This window comes from Bidens hawaiensis, unplaced genomic scaffold, assembly GCF_021521415.1.
Source record: "Bidens hawaiensis isolate Kalapana, Puna unplaced genomic scaffold, B.hawaiensis_p1.1 tig00019072_1, whole genome shotgun sequence".
Taxonomy (NCBI): domain Eukaryota; kingdom Viridiplantae; phylum Streptophyta; class Magnoliopsida; order Asterales; family Asteraceae; genus Bidens; species Bidens hawaiensis.
Window position 1 is genome coordinate 277184 of NW_027492893.1, and position 27864 is coordinate 305047.

Here is a 27864-nt window from a genome sequence, read left to right on the forward strand (position 1 = left end):
TTTAATTAAATATTAAATCTTGTGGTCCACAATTAAAGTTAATAAAAAATGTAAAAGTTTATTTACATTTTTTTTCCTGAAAACGTATATAAAAATTACTAAAAAATGTAAAAAAAATAGCAAAACATATTTTTTATGTTTTCGATGTTTGTATTAAATGTAACAACATATATTACATGTAACAAAAAAAAAACAATGTTACATAGGGTTTTCACGGGTTTTCTCAACTCAAGAGGGTTTTCAAACTATACTTCTCCTATATATATATATATATATATATATATATATATATATAGGGTAAGGTTAAAATGAAAACCCATTTGAGTTGTGAAGACCCGCGAAAACCATATGTAACATCGTTTTTTTTGTTACATGTAATATATGTTGTAACATTTAATACAAAACCTCGAAACATAAAAAAAAATGTTTTTCTTTTTTTAACATTTTTTTATTAATTTTTTTATATGTTTTCAGGAGAGAGAAAAAGTTATATTTATATTTACATTTTTATTCACTTTAATTGTGGACCACAAAATTTAAATATTAATTAAAAACATGTGGTTGAGAATGAGTTTCTAAAGTTTTCACAACTCAAGTGGATTTTCATTTTAGACTCAGCATATATATATATATATATATATATGGAGGGATAATTTGAGAACTTCCTTAAGTTGTAAGAACTTTGAGTACTCAATATGAACCACATGTTTAATTAATTGTGTATGGTATTTGTGGTTGTTAATTACAGCATAATAAAAAATTAAATAAAAAGAGAGAATAAATATTATTAATTGGGGAAAGGGTATTAAAGTAAAATACATACAAAAGAAGACAAAATATCAATTCATATTCTCTTACTTAATTTTTTATATTTAATTATTGTTTTTTAACCAAATTTGTTTTTTATAAAAAAAAATGATTTTTTTAATTAAATTAATCAAATGTAAAATATATATTTAATAAAGTCAAATTTAAAACAACATATTATTTTTCTTAAACAAAAATACCTAGGAGCTATTACAAAAAAAAAACATAAAAAACTCTTTTACTAATGCTTTCTTTTTCATTTTAACCGATCCATTCAAATCGACACCTTTCTTGCTATCTTTTATCTTTATGTTTGAACTCGTTTTGAAATATTCTAGACAATCCATTTTTTTTATCTCTATACACGTGTAGGAAATTACATACAGAAAAACATAGCTTACCCAAACTACATAAATTACCCAAAATACTACATAATACACAAATGACATAAATTACCCAAATTACATATACACTAATTACACAAATTACCAAAATTACATTAATTACTCAGCCACAAAATAAACAAAATTGCATAAACCCCCTATTATATACACTACACAATGTAGATAAACTACACAACACAAAATACACATATTACATAAAGTACATGAATTACTCAAATTATACAAAATACATACAAAAAATACATACAATATACAAATGCATAAATTACATAAATGAAATAACAAATAACACATATTATACAAGTTACATATTATATACGTATTACATAGATAACCGAGTTATATATAAATCAGTTACACAAATTAACCAAATTACATTAACTACCTAGTCAAGATATCGATATACACAAAATTTTATAAATTACCAATTACTTATGCTACAAAAGATACATAAATTACACAACACAAATTGCATATATTATATAAGGTACACAAATTTTACGTATTACATTAAATATCATTGTTTGTATAAATATAATGTTTATGCGTAAGTAAAAACCATAATTTAAAATATACGACTTTACAAAATCTTAAAATGGTATAAGTTAATTACTTTATAACAAACCTTAATTATTTTATATAAAAAGCTATTATAACTAATAATTTTTTGTTAAAAAAATAACCCATAAAGAATGTATAAGTTAACTCCATGTCATCGTAGCCAATTACAAAGTATCTTCATGTCATCGTAGCCAAGTGCAAATTCATGATTCCGAGACAAGAAAAGTTGGATATTGATTTTACCTTTAATTTATAATTTTGTTATGAATTTAATGGTTTGTCATGACATGGATGTGAGTTATCTTTTTGTTAAATTTTAATAGTGATTAATACATTAATATTTAATGATAATTAAAATACATTAATATTAAAAATATTAAAATTCTAATGTTCAATAACTACAATCATTACTCATTAATTAAAGTGAAATGATTGGAGAGAGATTAGAAGAATTTAAAAAAGATGGAGTTTAGAAAAAATACTATAATACTCTTATGTATATTAAATTAGAAAATGATGTGGTGTAATGAGAACCAAGTATTTGGTTCTCAAGTTCTTAAAACTCAAAAGGGTTCTTGAATTTAATCTCCCCTATATATATATGTATAGAGTTGAGATATAGGGACGAGCATTTAGTATTTGGTACTGGTACCGATTTGGTACCGTCGGTACCGAATCGGTACCAAGGTCTTGAGTTTCGGGATCGGTACGGTACCGGTAAGGTACGGTATGGTACCGGTATTTCCTGAATTTTGACCTTCAATACTGGTACCGTACCGGTACCGAACCGAATATTTCCGTACCGGTACCGGTACCAAGATTTGGCAATTTTCGGGATCGGTATTGGCAATTTTCGGGATCGGTATTTTCGGTACCGGTATGGTACCGAGCTCATCTCTATTGAGATACTCTACAAAGGCCAACAAAAATAAGAAATGCAAGAAACCATGATTAATTGACATGTGTCAAGTGAGGACCAAAGAAAAAATGGTATAAAAGTAATAGTACTTATTTTCTATTTTCACATGTAAGTCACATAATAATTCCCCAATCATTTTAAAACATTTATAACTTTTTCATATGATTTTTTTTTAAAAAATTCACCATAATAACAAGCATTTTTATCTTTAATATGAGTATGATTTTGTTATATAAAAATTAAAACAAAAATTACGTTATTGCGTCTTTTTTTCGTCATCGTGTCTTTCTGTTTGTCATTGTATCTGTCAACTCATTGATTTTAAAAAAAAAATATTAATAGCACCGTTTTGTAATAATAATATGTAAATATAATGATAAAATAACAACAAATTATCTAATACATAAAATACAATGATGAATACATATTACACAATAACCTGAAACGTAAAACACGCTGACGAATACATATAACACAATGACCTGAAACGGGAGACACAATGATGAATACATATAATACAATGACCTGAAACGTAAAACATAATTGAAACTTCATATTACACAATAACTTGAACGTAATACACAATGAACGTAATAATATTTTTCTCAAATTAAGTGAATGCCACATGTTAATCCCAAGCAAAAGACATTGAATGTATTACACAATGACTACAACATAATGATAAGTAAAAGACAAATATTGAGCACAAAGACACAATGACGAACAAAAAGACAGTGACGTAGTCTTTGTTCTAATTTTTATCTTTAATATAAGTACCAATTGAAAACCACAATGACCAAAATCTATAACATAATGCATAGATAAATACAATGAACAACTAATAACACAATATAAAAAAAACCCACCATTTTTTATTTTTATATAACAATATAATATTCATATTAAAGATAAAAAATGCTTTTTATTATGGTGAAATTTTTTTCTAAAAAATGTCGTATGAAAAAATTATAAACGCTTTATAATGATGGAGGATTTTGTCACACCCCGACCAGTGAAGGCGGAAACGTCGAGGCGCGACATGATTGCTCATTGCACAATGACACTATAAAGTTAGAATATTTAAACAACTCATTTAAATCCATATCATCATAAATAATACAACAATTGTTCATACAAAATGCCAAATAGATAGATAAACAAATAACTTGTTCTTTTATTTTCTAATATCCTAAAGCCAAGATAATAAGTTTCTTCAAGTAATCCAATCAAGCTAACATCAAACCTGTAACATTGCATAAAATAGAGTTTGTCAACACGAAGGTTGGTGAGCAATTTTCATAGTTTTGGACAATAAGTATATAGTATGAAATCCACAACTAGTATATGAAAACAATAAATAATAGCAACAATTTAGAAAATAAAACCGTCAATAAGAATACATTGACGAACCGTCAATAAGAATACATTGACGACAATAATGAAATCGTCAATAAGAATACATTGACGACACCTTTCTATATGGGGATACCATATATACTCGGAATTAACGTATGATCATACTTTGATGAGGCTACCCGCTTTAGCATTCAAGAGGCTACCCGCCTTAGCATTTAAGAATTTGCACATAATCATGTAAAGCATATAACACCAAATCGAGCATTTATTTAAGTAAACATATACAATACGTGTTGTGGTTTAAGACTCAAGTATAAATCGTTTGAATTTGAATAAGTATGCAATGCCACCCCCAAAACGAAAGATGGAAAACGGGGGATGAAAAAGTACTCACATTAACAAGTAACTTGAAAGATAGTGTCGTGAATAATCGGAGAGATCGGTTTAACGAGCAAGACCTATATTAAACGGGTCTTGTGTTAGTAGGTAGTCTTGGAAGGGTTTAAAATAAAATACATGACAAATAAAGTAAATAAATAAAGTTTGGAATTTAAAATGTAAATATTTGAGAAATTAAAGAGACGAGTTTTGTAAAATAAGTTTACTCGAAACCGGGTCTATGTATTCTATTCATTAGTTTTTTTCTTTTTTTACTCAACCTATGTTAAGTAATAATGTGGGTTAAAATGCGATATTGCAAAACCTTTGGTTATAAGAATACCAAAACGAGGTTTAAACGAGTGTTCGGGTTTGTCGGTTCGAGACTTGATAATTGACCAAGCTCACAGTTAACTTCCCAAAATAATAAATGTTATGAGATAACTCAATAAAATCAAAATAAACTTAACCAAGTATGTAGTTCTATTGTGAAGAACCTTAACGTTCGTTAAGCGAGTATACGACCTTATCGGTTCGAACTTGTTATAAGATCAAGTTGGTTACCGACATGCCAAGTATGTTTAGAAATTAACTAAAATTGATTTAAAATATAATCTTGAAGAAAAATATGAGTTTTGGTGGCTAAAAACACACTTGTGTGTCTTAAGCGAGTGAACTCGGTTTAGTTCGGTTTTTGGTTCGGTCCTTGACTCGGAATAAGACCGAGGATGGTTACCACATACCCAATTACCATGGAACTTGTAAAATAACTTATAAATAATAATACTCAAGTTTTACATTCAAAAAGTTAACAATAAAGCTTTTAAACAAAAGTTCGGTTTTTGGTTCGGTCCTTGACTCGGAATAAGACCCCCAATTACCATGGAACTTGTAAAATAACTTATAAATAATAATACTCAAGTTTTACATTCAAAAAGTTAACAATAAAGCTTTTAAACAAAAGTTCGGTTTTTGGTTCGGTTCTCAACTCGGGATGAGACCGAGGATGGTTACCACATACCCAATACCATGGAACTTGACAAATATGAAAAATAAACTAAAATATGTAGAATTTAAGCAAGTATAACAAGTTATATGGTTAGATTTGTTAAATATATAAACAAGGACTACAAAGTCCTCCATGTAACCTTGCCTTACTAGTCCGACATTTCAACCGGCCGAGACCGGAGAAATGAAAGACCGAAGGTAAACAAGGAGTGTATATTATATATATGCTGTAACATCAAGCTTTAAGTATTGAGAAGTTAGTTAAAATGAAAGATTAGCTTATGAAGAACAACCTTAGAATTCAAGAATTTGAGAGAGAAATGAAGAAACGAGCAAGCACAAATGAAGAAGATGGGTGTGTATATATAGGGTAAGTTGAATGGGTCTTTCATAAAGGGTGTTTCATGAAAATGGGTTGGTTATAGACCCAAGAAAGCACAAACTACAAATGGGTCCTGCAAGTCTCCATTTTGGTAGTTTTAGTCCCTGGAGTTCGTTTTGAGCGTTTTCGGGGAATTTTAAGAACCGAAAAGGGTGTTTTTTTATCCAACAACTATAAAACATACAATTCATCATTTTGATAATATCGAAAGGTTCGGGATACAAAACGGGTCGGGTTTACATTAAGAATACAAGTATAAAATAACCCAAAATTGACAAATGTCACAGATTTTACATGTGCTTTACATGTGAAGAGAGAAAGCCATCATAAGTGAGTTATTACCTTCATGCCCTTCTCATCAATTTTTATTCTTAAATAAATCTCCACCATTTAAATCTAAAATCAATGGATTAGATTCATTCTCACACTTCTGTTGTCCTTTATGTTTTAACCCTATATATATTAATAGAGAGAGAAAGTATAGAATGAAAACCTTGTCCAGTTATGAAAACCATTGAAACCCTATGTTATCCAAAGGATGAGATGATGATAAAAAAAAATCCTGAACCACTTTTTGTTTAAAAAATCATATAAAGTACAATGAGGGTAGAATTGTAATGGACTTTTGACTCTCTCTCTCTCTCACTATAGTTAATCCCATTTTTGCATAATCTTTTATTTTTCTCCCACTTTTCTTTAACTTTCTCTCTCTCTCTCTCTCTCTCTCTCTCTTTGTCTCTCTCTCTCTAATTCAAAGAAATGAAATGAAGAACTAAGATGATGATGATGATGATGACGATGATAATTATGATAAAGAATGAAGAACGAAGATGATGAACAAAATTTCTAAACTGCCATTCCCAATGTCACGTCGACAACTAGAGAAAGAAAGAAAGAGGGGTGATGGTTGTTGTGTTTCTAGATTTCTTGAACTTTGTTGTTCATTTCTTGATGGGTTTTTAGGAAAATTGGTTAATGTTTCTGGGTTGTGATGAACAAGAAACAAGAAGGAGATGAAGTATGTTTTATTGACAGGTTGTGTTGTTAGTAGGCTGGGTATAGGAGTCACGGCTAGCAGTATTGGCCTTGTTCTTCAAGCCTGTAACCTGCATGCCACTTGCATTAAAATTGGTTAGTTTCTTTTTCTTTTTTTGTATTTTTACAAATTTTCTATAATATTCATCTCCTTTATCCGATCTTACAACTTTTAATTGACGATCTAGTTGTTTTTCAACTTCAATTTTATAATCTTTAAAAGTTGTAATAGATTCAGATTTTTCCTTAATGAGATACAGGTACATATAACGGGAATAATTATCAATCAAAGTGATAAATGAAGTATGTCAAGTAATGCCAGCATGGGGCAAGGACCACTAATATCAGTGTGAATGAGTTCTAATAAATCAGAGCTTCGAGTGGTACCTTTCTTATTTGCTGATGTCATTTTGCCTTTTAAACATTTAACACATGTTCCAAAGTCTGTGAAATCAAGATGTGATAAGACTTCATTCTTCATGAGTCGGCCTAACCAGTCTCGTGAGATGTGGCCTAAACATTGATGCCACAACATAGATGAAGTCTCTAAGTCTCATATCATTTTAATCTGTGTAAGTGATTCACTAAATTATATGATAACAAAGATTTAAAGAAGTTGTCATCTAGTTTAATCTATAGAGACCACCATCCAAAAACCATAACCAAACACTTGAGAATTAAAAGAAATAGTAAGTTTTCCATGACCATGAGAAACATCAAAACCGTCCACGTCTAATTTTGGTCATGATACAAGATTCCGAGTAATCTCAGGAATATATAAGGTATCATAAAGTTTAATACATAAATTAGTTTTCATTATTATATGTAAAGTTCCCACAGCCTTGACTTCAAGTTCTTTATCATTCCCCGGTCTTAGTGTTCTTTGGTTTCTTGCTAGCTTCGGATGAAAAGGAATCCCCAAGTATAATTGGTTACATGAACCATAGAACTAGTACCAAACCACCAAGTATTAGTAGGAACATTTAAATTATAGGACTCAAGTATCATAAGAGATCATTACCTTTCTTAGCCAGCCACTCCTTAATGTCTGGGCAGTCTTTCTGCTTATCAATGTACTTCTTACAGAACTTACAGAAAGGCTTACCAGTGAAGAGAGCTGGATGTAGCACTTGAATTAGTCTTCTTTACCTTAGTAAACTCCTTTCTTCGGTGATTGTTCTTCCTCTTTTTGGAATTGGTGGCAATGTATGCAACTTCAGGTTTGTCCAACTTCATACACTCTTCCTCTTACACACACATAGCAATCAGATCTCATAGTCTATTTTTCCTTCTGAGTGTTGTAATTGATTTTGAAAGGATCATTGGCAGCAGGAAGAGAAGTCATGATGAAGTGTACCAGAAAGCCATCACTGATCTCCACGTCTAATCCCTTCAGTTTATGGGCCATGCTATTCATCATCATAATGTGCTCACGAATTCCACCTCTTCCATCATACTTAGTCATCACCAGCTTGAGAATAAGAGTACTAGCATGTGCCTTAGACGTTCCTTTGTAATGTTCCTCCACAAAAGCCAGATAGGTTTTAACATTTTCTGACTCTGGAATGGCTCCTCTTATGGCTATGCTGATGGAGTTCTTCATAAGCATGAGGAACATACGGTTACACCTCTTCCATTTTTCGAATAGTAAGTGCTGAGCAGGAGTGCTTTGATCAGTTGTTTCTGCAGGTTCCTCGCTTGTAAGAGCAAAGTCGAAATCCCATTAAGGCAAGATTAAGAATAAGAGAGTCCTTCCAGACCCAAAGTTGTCACCAGTTAATGGTATGATCCCACTATTAGGAGCTGTTAGTGGAAAAATAGATTAAAATATAAAGATACTAAGCTAGAAGTAACTTAACGTGATCTTGTGGCAACTTAATCTAATGCAGGCATAAATAAAGACCATTTACATTTATGAAGCTGTGATAATTAATGTCTATTACTAACATCAAAATAATAGACCATATTAAATAAAACTACTACTAAACAAATTTTATATCACCTTTGGGCAGAAAATAAAACTTGCTTAAATATATGTGCAAAACAATTGTAACACATCACCTTCAGACAGAAGTGAGACAATTATTTTAGTTATGCACTAGTTAACTTTGTGGGATATAAATGTAACACATCACCTTTGTACAGAAGTGAGACATTTAAATCATGGGTGTTGCTAAATGTACCCCTTGCCCTAATTTTACTAAACATACCCCCTTCAAGTATTTAGGAAATACAATTCAAACCTCTTATTTTCCTTTTTATAATTTGTATCTCATATTATTTGTTGATCTTAATATCTTTCAGAAAGAATCCCATCAAATATATGATTGGGATAAATCAATCACACATTAAATTAAATGTATATGATATATCTTTTTCAAAATAAAATTTGCTTTAATCGTATACTATATTCTTTGCACTTTTGGTAATATACTAATATTTTGAGCAATCGTAATTTTCCTTGTATATTCTCTGTATATTTTTCACCATTTATATGTACACAAATAGAACTCCAGTTCATTACTTTACAAAATCATTCATGTGTACAAAAGAAGAATTCCTGCTTTCAGACAATACATTGGTTTATCGAGACTAAAGGATATAAAATGTCGGCATTTTCTACAGACGAGGTATATATTTTTCACGCCAAAATTAGTGTTATTAATTTGGTTTATTTTCTTTTCTAGATATTGAAATTTTGATTTGTTACACAGTAAATATAGAGCTGAATGATTCATACTTTCATTTCTAGGTGTTCAAGTCTCATCAGGATTTGATGGGATGGGTTCAAAACATCAGACTCACTTTTGGTTACGTTATTATCACTAAAAATCAATACAAGACCAAGTGGCTACGTGTCTAATGTGTGATCGTGGTGGCGTGTATAAAGCAAATAAAAATACAAGTAAAGCAACTGACACCAAAAAAAACTAATAGTTCGTTTGAATTGGTAGGAAAATATACAAAAGAAGATGATTATTGGTCATTACGTGTGACACACGATGAAGATAATCATCCACCCTCAGAATATAGGGAGGAGCATCCATTTGCAGAACAATTGACAGATGAGGAGTTCCAGTTGTGGCAGAATTAACAAGGAAACATGTGACGCCAAAAGATATTCTTGGTATTTTAAAGGAGCGGGAGGAAAAGAATACATCTATGCTTAAAACCATATACAATGCGCACCATAAAATTCGACAGGCAGATCAAAAAGGGAAAACTCTAATGCAGGTTCTTATGTCTCATATAAATGATAACGGTTATATTTTTTATAGTTAGACTGATAGTATTGTAGGAAACCGTTCGTGGATAAAAATAAAACACTTTTAATAAAATGATTACAATACAATGAATCAAATTCTTATGTCTCATATAAATGATAACGGTTATATTTTTTATAGTTAGACTGATAGTATTGTAGGAAACCGTTCGTGGATAAAAATAAAACACTTTTAATAAAATGATTACAATACAATGAATCAAACCTATCTAGGAAAGCAAGTAAATTACAATACGAATTACACCGGAAAAATCAAAATTACAATACAATTGAAATAAAATAATGCAAGAAAGGTGTAGAAGAAGAATGGTGTCGTAGTCTTTGTGGCCGAGGATCGTGTTTTACACGGGGCCCTTAAAACAAATTCCGGATCTCTCCCCGTTTTGTTTCCCAGGGTACAACGGCCTAAGCAATATGTACTGCCGGGGAGGGCTCTAGCACCCGAATAGTACCTTAAAGAAAATGATGAAGATGATCAAGAATGTTAGAATTTTTTAAGGAGAAAGTTGGAGAAAACACAAGAGAGAATGTGTTAATTTTGTGTTTTTTTTTTCTACAACAAAAGAGCTCCTTGGTATTTATAATAGTAGAAAGTTGAAACCATTCAACCATCATTAACCAAAACTTTAATTTTTTTACCAAATTAAAGAAACCATTATCCAAAACTTATAATTTTTTTGACCAAATTAAAGGATATTTTAATGACTTTGACTAATTCACTAACAACATTGAATAAAATAATTCAAAGTTTAAACATATATATATATATTTTTTTTCCCACAGAAATTTTCCAACAATCCCCAACATGTAAAAACAAAACTTATTCATTCCCACATATTTTCCAACATCCACCACATGCGAAAACAAAACTCATTCATTTTCACATTGAGATCAATCCATACATGCAAGTTTCTTAGATTCAATTCAACGGTTGAGCATTGCAGGATAGGTAGGTGTTACCCTTTGAACCTTCCTTTGTGAAGCATACTTAGTCTCCTAGCGGTGTGTAGACACGATGTCTTTGAACATACCCCCATTTATGTAGACGACAATACACTTCACACAACACTCTCCCTTGTCTGGCCAACCCCTCACTGTCGTGTCCAATTATGGTCCTGGAACACTAGCCTGGTTCTGCGAGAGCTATAGGATTTTTTTCCCCAAAATCCATTCGAACCGACCCTAGTTCTCTCTCACATAGGTGATTCTCGCTCGAATCATTAAAAGCAATAGGTTTGTTGATTTCCATAAATCATTAACCTTTATTATGCTTATCCTTACAACATGTGTCACTGATTAGAATGGACTAGGACGTGTGCGCATGCAACGCCCTTTAGTTTGGTTTGGGGTACTCCCCCACAGTGACCACCTTTGGTTTCATGATTAAGTTGTCCTATTGAACCTAGATCTTGGGATCTCCAGTCAACTAGGTTAGGTTTCCCTCATGTCTCCTTTTCCCATGGGCTTTAGTCCCATTCCTTTTGACGACTTGTTAACTAACTCTTTGCTTAAGCCTTTTGTTAACGGGTCTGCAATGTTATCTTTTGACTTCACATAGTCAATCGTGATAACACCCGTTGTGATTAGTTGTCGTACCGTGTTATGTCTACGTCGAATATGCCTTGATTTGCCGTTGTACATCACGCTATGGGCTCTACCAATCGCTGATTGACTGTCACAATGTATGTAAATAGCTAACAAAGGCTTTAGCCATATTGGAATATCTTCCATAAATTGACGTAGCTATTCCGCCTCTTCACCACATTTATCCAAGGCGATAAACTCTGATTCCATCGTGAATCTAGCCATAACCGTTTGCTTAGAAGACTTCCAAGCAATAGCTGCACCACCAAGTGTGAATACATATCCACTTGTTGATTTAGAATCTTTTATATCCGAAATTCAATTTGCATCACTGTATCCTTCGATCACAGCTGGATCTCGATTATAATGGAGTCCATAGTCGCTTGTGTATCTTAAGTACCTTAGAACCCATGTTATACTTTTCCAATGTTCCACGCTCGGATTACTTGTATATCTACTTAGCCTACTCACGGCATAATCTAGATCGGGTCGAGTACATGTCATAAGATACATTAGACTACCAATAATTCTTGAGTACTCTAACTGAGCAACATCCTCGCCTCTATTTTTAGATAGATGGCGGGTCGTATCAATTGGAGTTGATGCGACACGCATGTCATCTTTATTGAATTTCTCAAGAATTTTATCCACATAGTGAGATTGACTCAAGATAAAACCATTTTGGGTTCTAGTAGTTTAAACCCCATGAATCACGTCCAGGAGACCCAAGTCTTTCATGTCAAACCTCGCTTTCAACATATCTTTTGTAGATTTAATCATAGTATCATTACTCCCAATGATAAGCATATCATCTACATAAAGACATAAAATCACATAACCTCCTGGCGTGTCCTTCACATAGACACATTTGTCACACTCGTTTATTTTGAAACCATTATCAAGCATGACATGATCAAACTTTAAGTGCCATTGTTTTGGAGCTTGCTTCAAACCATACAATGATTTGACTAGTCTACATACTTTGCCCTCTTTCCTTGGGGCGGAGAAACCCTCGGGTTGCTCTATGTAAATCTCTTCATCTAAATCGCCATTTAGAAATGCGGTTTTTACATCCATTTGGTGAATTTCCAAATTTCGTAAGGCCGCGATTGCAAGAACCAACCTTATTGAGGTTATTCGCGTGACCGGCGAGTAACTATCAAAATAGTCTAGACCTCCTTTTTGTCTATACCCTTTGATCACTAACCTTGCCTTGTATTTATCAATACTTCCATCGGCTTTCATCTTCCTTTTGAATATCCAATGATATCCAAGGGGTTTATAACCCGGCGGAAGATCTACTAACTCCCAAGTATGATTTTGCAATATACAATCTATCTTGTTCTTAATTGCTTCTTTCCATTGAGGTGATTCCGCGGAGGTAACCGCCTCGCGGTAGGTATTGGGCTAACCCTCAACCATGTAGCTCATGAAATCAGGACCAACGGATTTTTCAATCCATGGTCTGTTGCTTCGTCTAAGCTCACCTTCCTTAATTTCGGGTCGTTCTTGTCTCTCACCATGAACAGTATCATCAATCGATCTTGATGTACTTGCTTCATCAACCGCTCTTGATGAACTCGCATGTGTTTTCCTTAAACAGGGAAACACATTTTCGAAAAAATCGTTGGTCCTCCACTCAACAATAGTGCCTTAATGCACATTGGGATTCTTGGACTCATGTACAAGAAACCTATGCACATTACTATGGTGTGCATATCAAATGAATATACAATCCACGGTTTTAGGTCCTATCGTTAGTGCCTTTGGTGGCGGAACCGTCACCTTGGCAAGGAACCCCCACACTCAAATGTATTTGTATAAAGGTTTTTTACCCTTCCATAACTCATACGGAGTCACGTCCGTTTTCTTGCGGGGTATCTTATTCAAGATATAATTGGCCGAGAGAATAGCCTCCCCCCACAAGTCATAGCTCACGCCCGAGCTAATCAACATGGCATTCATCATCTCTTTTAATGTACGGTTCTTTCGTTCCGCAATGCCATTTGATTGTGGAGAATAAGGTGGGGTACACTTATGTATTATGCCACTTTTTGCGCATATTTCCGCAAATGGTGAAACGTATTCACCACCTCTATCACTTCGCAAAGTTATTATTCTCCGTTTTTGTTGATTTTCAACCTCATCTTTATACAAGATAAACTTGTCTATTGCTTCATCCTTACTTTTAAGTAAGTATACATAGCAATACCGAGTACTATCATCAATGAACGTGATGAAATACTTATTTCCACCTCTTGTGGGAGTGGCTTTTAAATCACACACATCGGTGTGGATTAAATCAAGGGGTTCGGTTATTCGTTGAACCGATTTGAAACGCTTTCTCGTTAGTTTGGATTTAACACATGTTTCACATTTATTATTTTGAATCAATTTTAAAACATGGAATGCTATTTAATTTAATAAAACGTCGAATTGAATTAAAATATACATGTCCTAGTCTACCATGCCAAACACAAGAATTAGAATTTGACGACTCAATCATGTAAATAGAAGTTGCAATTTTATTCATAGAATTTTTGACAACAATTACATTCAATTTGAACATAGCATTGTCGGCATAAACCTTGCCGACAAACATTCCATTTTTCGATAAAATAAATTTATCCGATTCAATCACCAAACGAAATCCGTGCTTGTTGAACATCCATCCCGAGACAAGATTTTTGCGAATCTCGGGAACATAGAGAACTTTGGTCAACGTGAGCTCCTTGCTAGAAGTCCACTTCAAGACCACATCACCTTCCCCCATGATGTCCGCAGGCGCTTTATTCCCCATGTAAAGCTTCTGGTCAGCCGCCGCCTCTTTGAAATTCTTAAAGAGTTGTTTGTCGCCGCAAACATGGCGGGTTGCGCCGGTGTCAACGTACCACCCTTTGGGAGCGTCTCCCACAACGTTGACTTCCTCGATGAAAGCCGCTTCCTCGTTAATCATCGCCACGAGAGGAGTACCATCCTCGTCCACCAAATGCGCGCGCTCGCGCTTCAGTTTCTTGCACTGGTTCGCTCGGTGCCCCATCTCGTTACAGTTGTAACATGGTCCTTGGAAAGGTGGAGGCTTCTTTTTCACAGCCCCTTTCTTCACGCCAAGGTCCACTTTCGCTTTCCCTTTGTTACCTTTGCCTTTGCCCTTGTTACCCCCTTTGGAGGATTGACCGTACTTGACTAAGTTAGCCTTGGCGGAAACATCTACTAGGCTACATTTTTGAGCTCTCTTATTGTCTTCTTCTATCCGAAGTCGAACAATAAGATCATCAATGGTCATCTCCTTTCGCTTGTGTTTAAGATAATTCTTAAACTCAACCCAACTAGGAGGCAATTTTTTAATCATCGCTGCCACTTGAAATGTCTCACTAAGTGTCATTCCCTCTGCAAAGATGTCGTGAAGTATAACTTGCAACTCTTGGACTTGACTAATTACAGCCTTAGAGTCAACCATTTTATAGTCCAAGAAATGAGCGACAACAAATTTCTTTGTTCCCGTATCCTCCATTTTTTACTTTTTGTCTAAAGACTCCCATAATTCTTTGGCAGACTTTATTGAAGAGTACACGTTATGCAACGCGTCAACTAAACCATTTAACACATAGTTTCGAGATAAGAATTCCGAATGCTTCCACGCATCTACCGCACTCAAAGTTTGAGCGTCGGTCTCCCTCTCCGCGTTAGTGGCTGGGGGGGGGGGCGGATTCTGTCAAGAACCTCACAAGGTTCAAGGTGGTCAAATAGAAGAACATCTTCTGTTGCTACCGTTTAAAGTGAAAACCCGAGAACTTCTCGGGTTTTTCAGTGTGATTAGCCATGGTAGTCGCTTCTACCATAACGGATAAAGGCGTACCTGTAACCTTGCTCAATGACTGTGATGCTATTTTTTCTGAAAAATAAACTATGCTAAGTTAGTTTTTCGGAAATATTAATGGTGGTAGGTCCCACTAAATTAAAGTTACGCAAAACTTTTTAATCCGAACTCTCGAATTAACCCATCGAAGGTGTTCTAAGTCCAACTTTGAAGGGACCAAACAATGGGTTTTTCCAAGAGTTTAGCGTTAAAAAATCCGAATTGTAACCGGTTTCTATTTCTACAAAATCGCTCATTTGAATAGAAACGGAGAAAAAAATGTTTTTTAAAAACAAAACCGCGTGAAACACAACTAGTTTGAGTCACACGAGAATGTTTTGAATACACGAATGTTGACTTTTAAAAAAATTGTTTTAAGATTGTAGGAAACTGTAATATACTAAAATTCGAAAACCCTAAAATATTAAATATCTAATTAATGTGTTGAATATTTATGAATGGGTCATAAGTAGAATCGATCGAATAAAAATGTCAACTAATGGGATGCGATAAAATAATAAAAGTTTTGTATGTCGAATTGTAATATCAATTATTAAAAGAGTTAATACCTCGTTTAACTAATAGAACGCCAATGATGATTAATCGAATAGTAATCTAATTCTATAATTAGCTAAGTCATTTTATTTATGTTAAATGTTAGTATCAAATAAATTACATTACAAAGTTAAAGATTATATAAATAAAAGATCAATGAGGCAAGTAAAGGGACTGGTTAAGGCATTATGTGAAACTTAATTTGGAGGACTTTAAATTTACGTACAGACTCTACGGCGAGATTTCTTTCTAAATGAAATCAATACACCACAAAATCATGGAGATCTCGATTTGCTTAAATAAAAGGACGTCATTCTCTTGATCGAATAACACTAAAACGCGTTTCTTTCTATTGTATTCACCCAATAGTAACCGGAAATCGCCAACGCCACCACACACTGCACCACCACCGCCCTGTTACCTTCCCTCCTCGCCGACGCCGCTTGTAGTTACACACTACAGCTCGCCGTCGCTCTCTGTGCTTCCGTATTAAGCCGGCGCCACCGTTCCTGCAACTCGCAGGAGAAACCATCGCTACGCGAGTCCTCTCCGACGTTGCTGGTAGCCAGACAACCACCGCTCGCGTCCGCTCCCTGCTCGTATACGTGAGGTCTTCGCCGCCACCGCAACTGTTGTTGCCGAAAATCGAAACCGCTGACGTCGTTGTAGCTAAGATCGAAGGTAACACTCGAACAAGATATCGAACTAATGTTTTCTGTTTGTTTTTATTGATTTGATCGAATGGGTTGGGTTAATTAGTCTAGGGATCATCAGTTTTATAAAAAAAATATATGTTTCTTAACGTTTTGAAACATACGCTTCCGTGTTAAATTATTTATAAGATTTTATGAATTGAGTCATTAGAAAGTTGTTCAATTGAATCTCGGATACAACAGTATTCAATTTACTCCTGGAACAAGTTTCTATAGTTATGTCAAATATAAAAGGGCCTATTGTAGTAAGCTATATGAGAGAATTTGATGATCTATATATCAATAAATTCATTGATCTGCTAAATGAAACGAGTTACCCAACCAAAATATAATAATCCAGGTGATAATAATTTTGTAGGTTCTCGCGACGTTTAATTCAAGCTTAAGTCTTCTTACGGTTATTACTAGTCGCTTTTAAGGTACGGATTTTGTGGTATTTAAATTATAGCGTAAATATTGTTTTCATCGATCTCATAGTGTACGGGTTTCGTGGCCTTACACTGATAGCGTCATATTATGTCATTGTTTTCGTAATATATCGGTTCTTGAGTTGTTAGTCATATCATAGTTTTGATCCGTTTCATAGTATCGTGTCACTGTCATCCTTATTAAGTCGTTTCTTTATATATTGCAAATTGTTAGATTGCTATTGTTAAATTGATAACTGAAATGCGTGCGATATAATATATTTTATTGCAATCATTATCGCATGTTCCATATAGACCATTGTACATTGACTTATTGTTAGTGAGATATATTATATTGATATTGACCATTGTTATTGTCTTTTATTTGTCTCAATACCTGAGCATTTATCCACCTATGGGGACATAGGGCGTCAATCGAGGCACCTTTGACGTGCTCTATCTGTGGCGGAGCGATTAGTCCACAGCGTCTCTATATTATCATGCGATGAGAGCACTTATTGATTTACTGATTATTGAGAGGCGTATGGATTGATCCTAGGTAAATTGTTACTGGAGTGAGATGGTTAGGTGTGTGTGCCCACATTCCTATCTCACTTAATTGTTGGTGCATTAGTCTGAAGCTAATGTACATACTGCACTGTTATTGTTACTGTTACTGGCTCACATGGGTATTTCCATAGATAGATTGTTATTATATTGACTCATAACTGATCGTTCAGTGTATTGTTACTGTTACCGGCTCGCATACTTTATTGGTTTCTCTTTTGATCGTTCATCGTTTCGTATGTTTTTCTTCATTGTTCATTATTATTGCTATTGTTTCCTCCGTTACTGGGCAATTTTTGGCTCAGCCGTGTTTCTTTGTTTTGTGTTTTCTTATATTTGTTTCAGGTACTCAAGAGAACCAGGGAAATGTGTGATAAGAGAGTAAAAGAAAAAGGCAAGACATTGGAAAACGAGGGAACTTAATAAAACTTCTTTTGAGTTAAACAACTTTATTTTATTGTCATTTTGTCGAGCACTTTAATTTGAATGTTTTTGGACCGTTGTGCGATTTTAAAAATTAGGGTTACTTTAAATTAAAACGTTTTTAATGTCTATCATTACTGTATCGAGTGACACGTCAGCCATAACGGGGCCGGGGTGTTACAGAAACCGTTCGCGTATAAAAATAAAACACTTTTAATAAAATGATTACAATACAAGGAATCAAACCTATCTAGGAAAACAAGTAAATTACAATACGAATTACACCGGAAAAATCAAAATTACAATACAATTGAAATAAAATAATGCAAGAAAGGTGTAGAAGAAGAATGGTGTCGTAGTCTTTGTGGCCAAGGATCGTGTTTTACACGGGGCCCTTAAAACAAATTCCGGGTCTCTCGTTTTGTTTCCCAGGGTACAACGGCCTAAGCAATATGTACTGCCGGGGAGGGCTCTAACACCCGAATAGTACCTTAAACAAAATGATGAAGATGATCAAGAATGTTGGAATTTTTTAAGGAGAATGTTGGAGAAAACACAAGAGAGAATGTGTTAATTTTGTGTTTTTTTTCTGTCTACAACCAAGTAGCTCCCTTGGTATTTATACTAGTAGAAAGTTAAATTATTCAACTATCATTAACTAAAACTTTAATTTTTTGACCAAAGTAAATGAACCATTAATCAAAATTTTAATTTTTTTTGACCAAATTAAAAGACATTTTAATGGTTTTTACTAATTGGCTAACAATATTCGAAGTTATATATATATATATATATATATATATATATATATATTTATTTTTCATAAAATTTTCCAACAATTTCAGATAAGTTGGAATCCTTATTTTTTGCTCGTTAGACGTAATATGATTTATTGCGTGCATTTCCACATGTGTTGCTAATGGATGCCACCTACAAGACAAACATGTATAATATGCCTTTTGTTGAAATTGTTGGCATAACTTCAACCAACAAAATATTTTCCGTTGCTTTTGCGTTTATGCAAAAAGAAACAAAGGAGTACTACATTTGAGTATCAAATTGTTTGAAGTCAATTCTAGATGAGTGTATGCAACCACGTGTTATTGTTACGGACAAGGAGTTGGCTTTGATTAATGCATGCCAACAGATTTTTCCGAATGCTCCCCGCTTACTTTGTAGATGACACATTTCTCAAAGTATATTTAGGAAATGGAGGCGACCTTTCAAATCTCATTGTGAGTGGGATTCATTTACTTCAATGTGGTATATTGTAATCGTGTCTCAAACGTTGGAATCATTCGAGAAAAATTACAAGCAACTTCGAACAATGTTCATCAAATATCCAGGTATTATTATTATTATTATTATTATTATTATTATTATTATTATGTTAACACATGATAAACCTGATGGCATCACTTGTGACGTTGAAATGAAACAATTTGAAAAAGCCTTTATAATCAGTCCCAACCTGGAAAGATAATTATGAAAGGAAAGCTGAAAGATATAATCGATCCAAGTATACCTTTGGTTGAGGAACCCGCTGTTCAGAAAAATATTCGTGGGTGGCCAACCTTAAATAAACAACAATAACAAAAAAGTCAAGCAGGGCCTTCAGTTGAAGAACCCGTTGTTAAGGAAAAAAAAACTCGATGGCGACCAACCTTGAATAAACGACAACAAAAAAGTCAAGCCGATCCAGTACCTGAAGAACCCGTTGCTCAGGAAAAAAAACTCGGGGGTACAACCTGGAATAAACGAAAACAAAAAAGTCAAGTTGATCTAATAACGCAATATCCTCATAAATGTCCAACCATGTCATCAATGGAAGAAATCCAAGATATCTTTCATCCTTACATGACGCACATACAAGTTGTAAAAGGTGATGGACATTGTGGATTTAGAGCTATAGCTGTTACCCTTGAACATGATAAGGAACGGTGGCCCTACATTCGAAATCAATTGCTAGGCGAGTTATGTCATCTAGAAGCTGCATACCGCATTATGTTTCACAAGGACTATGATGATATTTATAGGTCCTTGAATTTCGTAGGAACGGGTGAGGCGCCGTTTAGAAACTGGATGGTTATGCCTGATACAGGTATCCTGATTGCAAACCGGTTTGGTGTCACAGTTAATTACTTGAGCAAAAATTGTTCGTGTGCATGCTTCCCGCTTTGGGTTGGCCATGAAGACTTACCGAACCATCAAAAAATTACTGTTGCACTTGTACATGGTAACCATTACATATTGGTGCAATTAGAAGGAGAATATCCAATGCCGAATATTGCACCACTATGGACGCACTATAAAAACAATTCTACAATTGGATGGCAAACAATGCACCGCTAGTGTTCTTCGAATTTCGTTGCAGATTTCTAGAGTTTTATGTATTTGTTTATTACATTTCACGTATTAGTGTGTTATGTATGAATAAAAGAAAAGTATTGTAAGAATATATTTCGAAATCATTAATTTTTTGCTAATCTGTGTTAATTATATGATTTCGAGAGGTAATATGAAAGTTGGTTTTTCCCGGGGGGGGGGGGGGGTGTGTAATGACAAGTAACAGAGGGGTACGTTTAGCCTAACCCTTAAATCATTTAGGCAAAATTAACAAAACATATAGTTAGACTTGAATGGGGAATAGATGTAACACATCAACATTGGGCAGAAGTGAAACATCAAAATTCATTCAAGGAAGTTCTTATGTTTTGTAAAAGTTTTAATGAAATTTTAGTGTTTACAAAACAATTTATCAGTTAATAGCAAACCTCGTGTTAGCGCGGATCGAACAATTTTCGTAACCTGCTTAGTTTTTGGTCAGTTTAAAGGTTTTCGGTCAACCTTGAGTTCTCGGTTATGAACTCAGATTTCTGTTTAAACCAAGATTTCGGTTTTAAGTGAGATTTCGGTTTTAACTGAGATCTCGGTGTAAACCAAGATTTCAATTTTAAGTGAGACCTCAGTGTAAACCGAGATTTCGGTTTTTAAATTAGATCTCGGCGAAATTCAAAACTAAATTATGCAATTAGATATTGGTTCAAATTCTTAAAAGGATCATATTTATCTTCAAGATTTTATTAATTTCAAAATTATATTCTCATTCATTATTCAAAATTCAAAACCTTTTTTTTGAAGATTTGTTTATCTAATTAGCACAAGCAAGATCCGAATTTTGAACCAAATTACAGGTTATTTTCAAAAAAACCCATGATGAACACGAATAACATCACCGAAAACCGTTACAATTTAAATAGGTTTGCTAGATGAAATCGGTTTTTAATAACAAAAAAGTTTATATAAAAATTAAAACAAAACCTGATTTCAAAATAAGAACAAGGCAGGGTTTATCAACGCTTTAAATTCATGTTTTCGGTTTAAATCCTGATTTTAATGGAAAACCACAAAAAAGTTGATTAAACAACATCGCTCATGATAATACATGTTGATCAATTTCTCATGGCGATTATGAAAACTTGAAAGATATGATAAACCTGATAAGATGTGCATACCTGTTACCGTAGAGAGAGTAGTCATAGCATATGAGAAACCTCCAAACATGATTGTCAGCTTGATCGTGTTCTCCTTTAGGATGTATTGTTAAGGATGAGGATTAAGGTTCTTGAGAGAGAACCGATATAGGAGAGAAGAGTGTTACGAATTATGTATTGTGTATGCGTCTCGTGTAACCTCTTTGATGTTAATTAGTCTCCCTTAAATACACCTAAGGGGAAACCCTTTATTATCTAATGAGGGTAATACGGTCCATGAACAATTACCAAGCTAATATAATAATAAGGTATAATTGTTTATATATATAAATGATTATAATGGTCATATGATAAATATATAAATATACTTGTTCTTACACCATTAAGCAAAACCAAGCATCTAGATGAGACCAACCCATTAATCCAAATCTTATACCTGTTGTGGGTCAAATTCTCAACTGGATCCTGACCGGTATCATGAGCAATATCCTGACAATCGGGATCCTTAGTGGGTTGAGAATCCTAAGCTCTATTTTGTGTGAACTAATTAATATACTTGCAGGGTACTCTTTGGTTAATAACCTGGAACGGCTAAAAGACTAAATCTCGCTAGTATTGTGGAGTTCCAGTTGAAAAGCACGTGAAAGTCAGTCTATAACGGTCATATGAGTGCAGCTCAAGTGAAGACCTAGTAAATAGGCTAGTTTTTAGAATAATTTGTTATTTTTTCTTCCTATAAAAGGAGGCTGATTGAGAACGTTAGACACACTTCATTCTGCACTCACAATACTCACACTTATACTTAGCTCTCGTTCTCAAGTAGTTCTCGAATTGTAACTGAATTTAACTTGTTAATAAATTGAGGTAGGGGATAGTTTTCCCCTCCCGAGGTTTTTTCCAAAGATTCCTGCCAGGATCCTAGGCTTTTCCTTGCATATCGCTGTGTCACCCTTTACATTTGCTGCATTTACTTAGCTTGTTCTTGAGAAACACATTACCTCACTTTACTAAGTTGTTCAATTATTGCTTCGGTAATTTTTGGCCAAAATAGTTTGGCGCCCACCACGGGGAAAGTGGTGTTTTTCATTCTCAAATCCTTATTCACTTTCATTCTAAACCGTTATCTTGCAAAACTATACTAAAAAATGGTCTCCCAATCAAAAGCTACAGCTTCAGCTATGCCTTCCGTGATTTCCGAAACCTCTCCACCACTTTCTCCTCCACCTGCTGCCCAAAAAAAGACAACCAACGTCGGCATTAACGTATCAGGAGCTGGTGGATTAAACAACATGTCGCCTCCTATAACAAGGCCTTCAACTGGCGTGCCATTCCAAAGATCTGGGTCTCATAGCATGAGACCCGTCCTTATGTCTAACGATGATATGTTTGATGTTTTAATCTAGATGAATGAACATATGGAGGTCCAAAAGAAAACCAACAATTCAGTCATGAGGGAGCTCCGGGATACTCGGGCACATGGGAAGAAACCAACGGAGGAATCCTTCACTCCATTGCTGCTCAAAAACCTGAACTTCGATGTGTTGGAATCCCAGGGGAACCGTTATGATGATTTCCTCCCCATGCAGTCAACAAACAGGACGAGTGATCCTGCCCAGGCCACCAAGACAACTCTTACTCGGGAATTTCTTGTTATTCCAAGATCCCCAGCTAGGATCCTTGATGCTGGTAATTTCAATAATGTTATTATACCTATGACTAACTGTGATGCTGTGCAGGATCCCGGTATTAGTCCAATGATACAGAAAGAATTGCAAAAATTCAAGGAGCTTATCTCTAGCGTGTCTGGGATAGTCCAGCCAATTCCGAAGGTTGCTCTAAGCGGTCACAGCATCTCAAGATTTGCATCCCCCATATGTGGTGCTGAGATTCCGAAGGGATTCCAAACCCCAAGCATGAAGTTGTATGATAGAACCATATATCCTGAAGAGCATTTTGCTCAATATCGAGAAAGAATGGAGATTAACCCCATACCTCAGAATCTCAAAGAAGCCTACTTATGCAAAGGTTTTGGCTCAATCTTAACGGGAGCTGCATTAAAATGGCTCCTAAGTGTTCCTCCTTTTTCTATTAAATCTTTTGCTCATTTAGTTAATTTGTTTAATAACCAGTTTTCTTGTAGTAGAAGTTTTGAAAGGTTAACCAGTGACTTGTATAGATTAACAAAGGGCAGAGATGAACCCCTAAGGTATTTCGTCAATAAAATCAGCAAGGAAGCCCTGGAGATCCCCAATTTTGATGTGGTGACGGTTGTGCAAGCTTTCAAGATGGGTCTCAAGAAAGATAGCTCCTTCTATGAGGATCTCGTTATGAATTCATGTAGGAACCTAGACGAAGCAAGGAACATGGCTTTAAGATTCATCATACTAGAAGAGGTTAGAAGGATTCAGCAAAGGCTGGATGGTTCCAATAGCTACAACAACCCAAACAGAAAGTCGGATTCCCAATAATCTAAACCATATCGATCTAAGCCATATGCTAGAAATGACAGGGTCAATGTGGTGGATGATGATGATGATGATCATGATGAATCTTATCCCAACATAAATGATTATTGTTTTTCTGTTGATACTCCTAGATTAATGTGTGCTATGCAGGATCTTGGTGAAAAAGCAAGATGGCCATGATAAAACGAGAAAATGGGTGTATGGAAGGACAAGTCCAAATGGTGTGCTTTTGATCGGTCGTCGTCGGATCGGTTAAAGATAAAGAAAAATGTGTTCCTTATCACGTTAAACTAGTTAGGGTAAGAAGGGTGTCAAACCACGAAGAGTTTATGGTCGGTGATCTAAATTTTATTGATCAATAATTATAAAGCTTTTTTGAGTAGTCGTGTAGACCAAATATGATTTTGATTTGAAATAATTATATTTTTAAGTTTTAATGAAAACAAATAACAATTTTCAAGAAATATAATTGAGTTGTAAACAATGATTATGAAATAAATCAAACCCGGATTTCAAGTTCTACAAGCAACTCGGGTTACACACACTATAAAATGAGTTCATGTAATCACAAAAGATATTTAGGTTCAACACATAATTTCCCAACGAAAAGTATCAATACTCGTCTATCCTAGGCAAATGGTGTAAGAAAACCTTCACGCAAAGAATCTTGGACAAGTATATGCAATATAGATTAAGAACATGAATTAACCCTAACACGCATCATGGACACTAGCAACTATCATCTTATGAGGTCAATGGTGCAAGAAATCCTTAACAACATAAGTTCATAATAATAAAAAGTCACACAATTCGTGTTCACACCAAACGATTACATAAAATATTATCTCAATTCATAGATGTGAAAAAACCCTAAAACTTACAAAACCCTACACCCGGGAATGATTAAGGGTGGATTAGCCTCTCATGGTTGTGAAGACCATCTTCACTTTTGTTTTGCTCCCTTCAAATGGTTGTCAAAGTGAAGCCCTCTAATGGTGTTCCTCCTCTAAAAAATAATCCTCTCCTTTTGTTAAATGGGATCCTCCAATGTAACTCCTTCAAAAAGAATTTAATTTTATTTTCTTCTCTCGTGACTCTACTGTCCGTTTTTTCTTTCCTCCTTTATGGGAGTCCAACCTCTATATTTTTAGTCAAAAGTCTTCCCATATATTTGGAGTCAATTTTCTGCCCATACGTTACTATAGTAACGACCTTTTTCTTTTTTCTATTTTTTACTTTTATTTTTTTTCGTTTTATTATTATCTCTAACATAATTGGAATCAGAAACTCCAAATTCCTTTACGCCACCGTTCTTTCCACCACAACTTTAAAATCCATTTCTATTTCTTTGTCTCTATATTTATTTAGATTGATGAACTCCTGTCACAAATATTATAACTTCACCACATGATTAGTTGTTTGCTCAACCATTAATCTCAAAAGGCCATGAACATATTTCACAATGTTGAATAGAATAATTTGTTGTTTTAGTAGGTGCTTTCTTGAAACCTACAAAACATAAAAACACATTTGAAGTACCATAATCTTAACTACAAATTAACTGAAAACTATAAAATAAACTATTTAAATACATTAAATACATCCGACCATCACATCCCCACACTTACCATTTGCTTGCCCTCAAGCAAACTATCATGCAACACATCCACTTCGATTGATGGTTTATTAATTATCATCATTAATACTAGTAAGGTCTAAGTTCATACCCAGTTCCCAAGGCTGACACTTTTAAGATTGATAACCCACCAAACAAATTTAATGATGCATTTAAAAACAATGGAACCGCTCAAACAAGTGTACTTTGTTTCCGGTTAAGGCACACATGTTCACACCCCTCATAAATATATATCTCTCTCCTCTTGACTTAATATATGGACCAGCAAAAAGTGTGCTGGTAGCTCTCTGCTCTCTATACCAAGTATAAACACAAAGTAATAAGCTTGCAAGCCAGTCATATCTCCACCCATTAACCACCGGTTGCATAAAGAATAGGACTAAGGATTTTGTTGTGGCTTATGTTCGGGTGCGGAATAGGAATTATTTAGTGACTTATGGTGAATGAAATCCAATTTATTCAAACTAAACAAAAACAAAAATTCAAAACTAATAAACTAACTGCTATTTACAACCGATACTAACTCTTTTTGAGTTTTTCTGACTTTTTTTCAACTTTTTTTCTCTCTCTCTCTCTGTTTTTTCTAGATTACTGACATCATAGAAGCAACTGACCCGAGATATACGTACATTGTGTACTATGCTCAACAAACTGACTATATACAATTATAATATACCGGATTTCATCCACAGGGTTTAAAACAAAAGGCCAAGCCTAATACGACTTGTAATGTGGGTTTAATAAATGAAAGGGAAAAGACATAAATTTGGCTCCTAGGGGATAATGTAGGGCTTGGAGTATTTTTTATTTTTTTTATGTAAAGGCCATATGTGGGTTTCTACAGTCCTATTTCTTCATACAGGTGATGGTATTAAGATCTTGATATGCATATGACAGACAAGTTCTAGATATCATGAACATATTGGTTACACTCTTTATAGCACTCATATGATATGTGTATATATCTATATATTATATGTGTATTATATATAAGGCAAATCTCACACACGCACGGAAGGAAATAGGCTGCCGATGTGAAACATGTGTACCCGTCCCCATGACTCGTTATCCCCATCTAAACGGTTCATTTTTATTTTCCCTTTTGAAAAATATTTGACGAGAATAATTTTGAGAAACTTAAAAACTGACCATGACCAAAGACCTTTAACTTGGCATTAATAACAGTAATTAACAATTTACAATTTCGGCTTTTGCACACATTCAAGCTACCATAAGGCAAATAAAAATTTTCAAATTTTCCCCCATCCCCACATTTGAGGCTAACATTGTCCTCAATGTTAAAAATTTAGCTTTTAAAAGAGCATTAACGAGGACGGGGTTAAAATTTGATTGAATATATTAATTTAAAGTCGGGATGCAATGGTCACAAAAAAACTTTTCAACAAAGCAAAGTTAACTAGAATGACAAAACAAGCATGGAAATGAGAGCACTTGATTTGAGCAACTTCAGTTCGTCCTAGGCTTGGGTTGACTCGTCTTCTTCAAAGACTCAACCATACTCTTCAAGATTCTTAACACGCATAGAAGCATGCAAGGCTAAAATTATTATCTCCATAATTCGATTTGTTAAACAAGTTAAATCTATTGAAAAGCATCTATAGCACCAAACAAAATTAAAAAGAAAATAAAATAATTTTTTTTTGACAGAACGTCGACCCGGCCGGATCAGATTTTGACACAGCCGGGTAATTTTTTTTTAGGATTCTAGAAAAGAACAACTTTTTGTAAAAACACTATTGTAAAATTAAAATCCTAAAAAATACTAAAAATCTTTTTGTTTTTGAAAGTCGGGTTCGGTTAGCCAAACGAACATCCTTCCCCCACTTTGAATCGAATATTGCCCTCAATGTTCAATAGAATTAGCCATCATTCAACCCACGTTCACCAACTTAAATTTTTTTTAGAACATGTGTCAAGTAATTAAGAAAAACTCAAAATAATTAACTACAAATTCTACAAAATACAATCGGACGGTTTGTTACCCGCCTGGTATTACCTGGCCTGTGA

The 27864-nt window shown here is 34.2% G+C and overlaps 2 protein-coding genes across 2 annotated transcripts; one reads left to right on the forward strand and one right to left on the reverse strand.

Annotated features, from left to right (window-relative positions):
• Positions 1-13124: 13124 nt before the first annotated feature.
• On the reverse strand, positions 13125-15231 carry LOC143557610 (uncharacterized). The gene is made up of 2 exons (XM_077046647.1): positions 14318-15231; positions 13125-13311 (listed from the first exon to the last, which is right to left on the reverse strand). Exons 1-2 carry the CDS (start codon positions 15229-15231, stop codon positions 13125-13127), a joined length of 1101 nt encoding a protein of 366 aa, XP_076902762.1.
• Positions 15232-20056: 4825 nt separating this feature from the next.
• Positions 20057-20593, forward strand: LOC143557611 (uncharacterized). The gene has a single exon (XM_077046648.1). It carries the CDS (start codon positions 20057-20059, stop codon positions 20591-20593), a length of 537 nt encoding a protein of 178 aa, XP_076902763.1.
• Positions 20594-27864: the final 7271 nt, after the last annotated feature.

Coding starts and splice junctions, on each gene's coding strand:
- LOC143557610 (XM_077046647.1), bottom strand. CDS start 15,231: ATGGAGGATACGGGAACAAAGAAATTTGTTGTCGCTCATTTCTTGGAC. Junction 13,312..14,317: donor ATTTTATCGAAAAATGGAAT/GTTTGTCGGCAA, acceptor TCCCTGTTTAAG/GAAAACACATGCGAGTTCAT.
- LOC143557611 (XM_077046648.1), top strand. CDS start 20,057: ATGTCATCAATGGAAGAAATCCAAGATATCTTTCATCCTTACATGACG.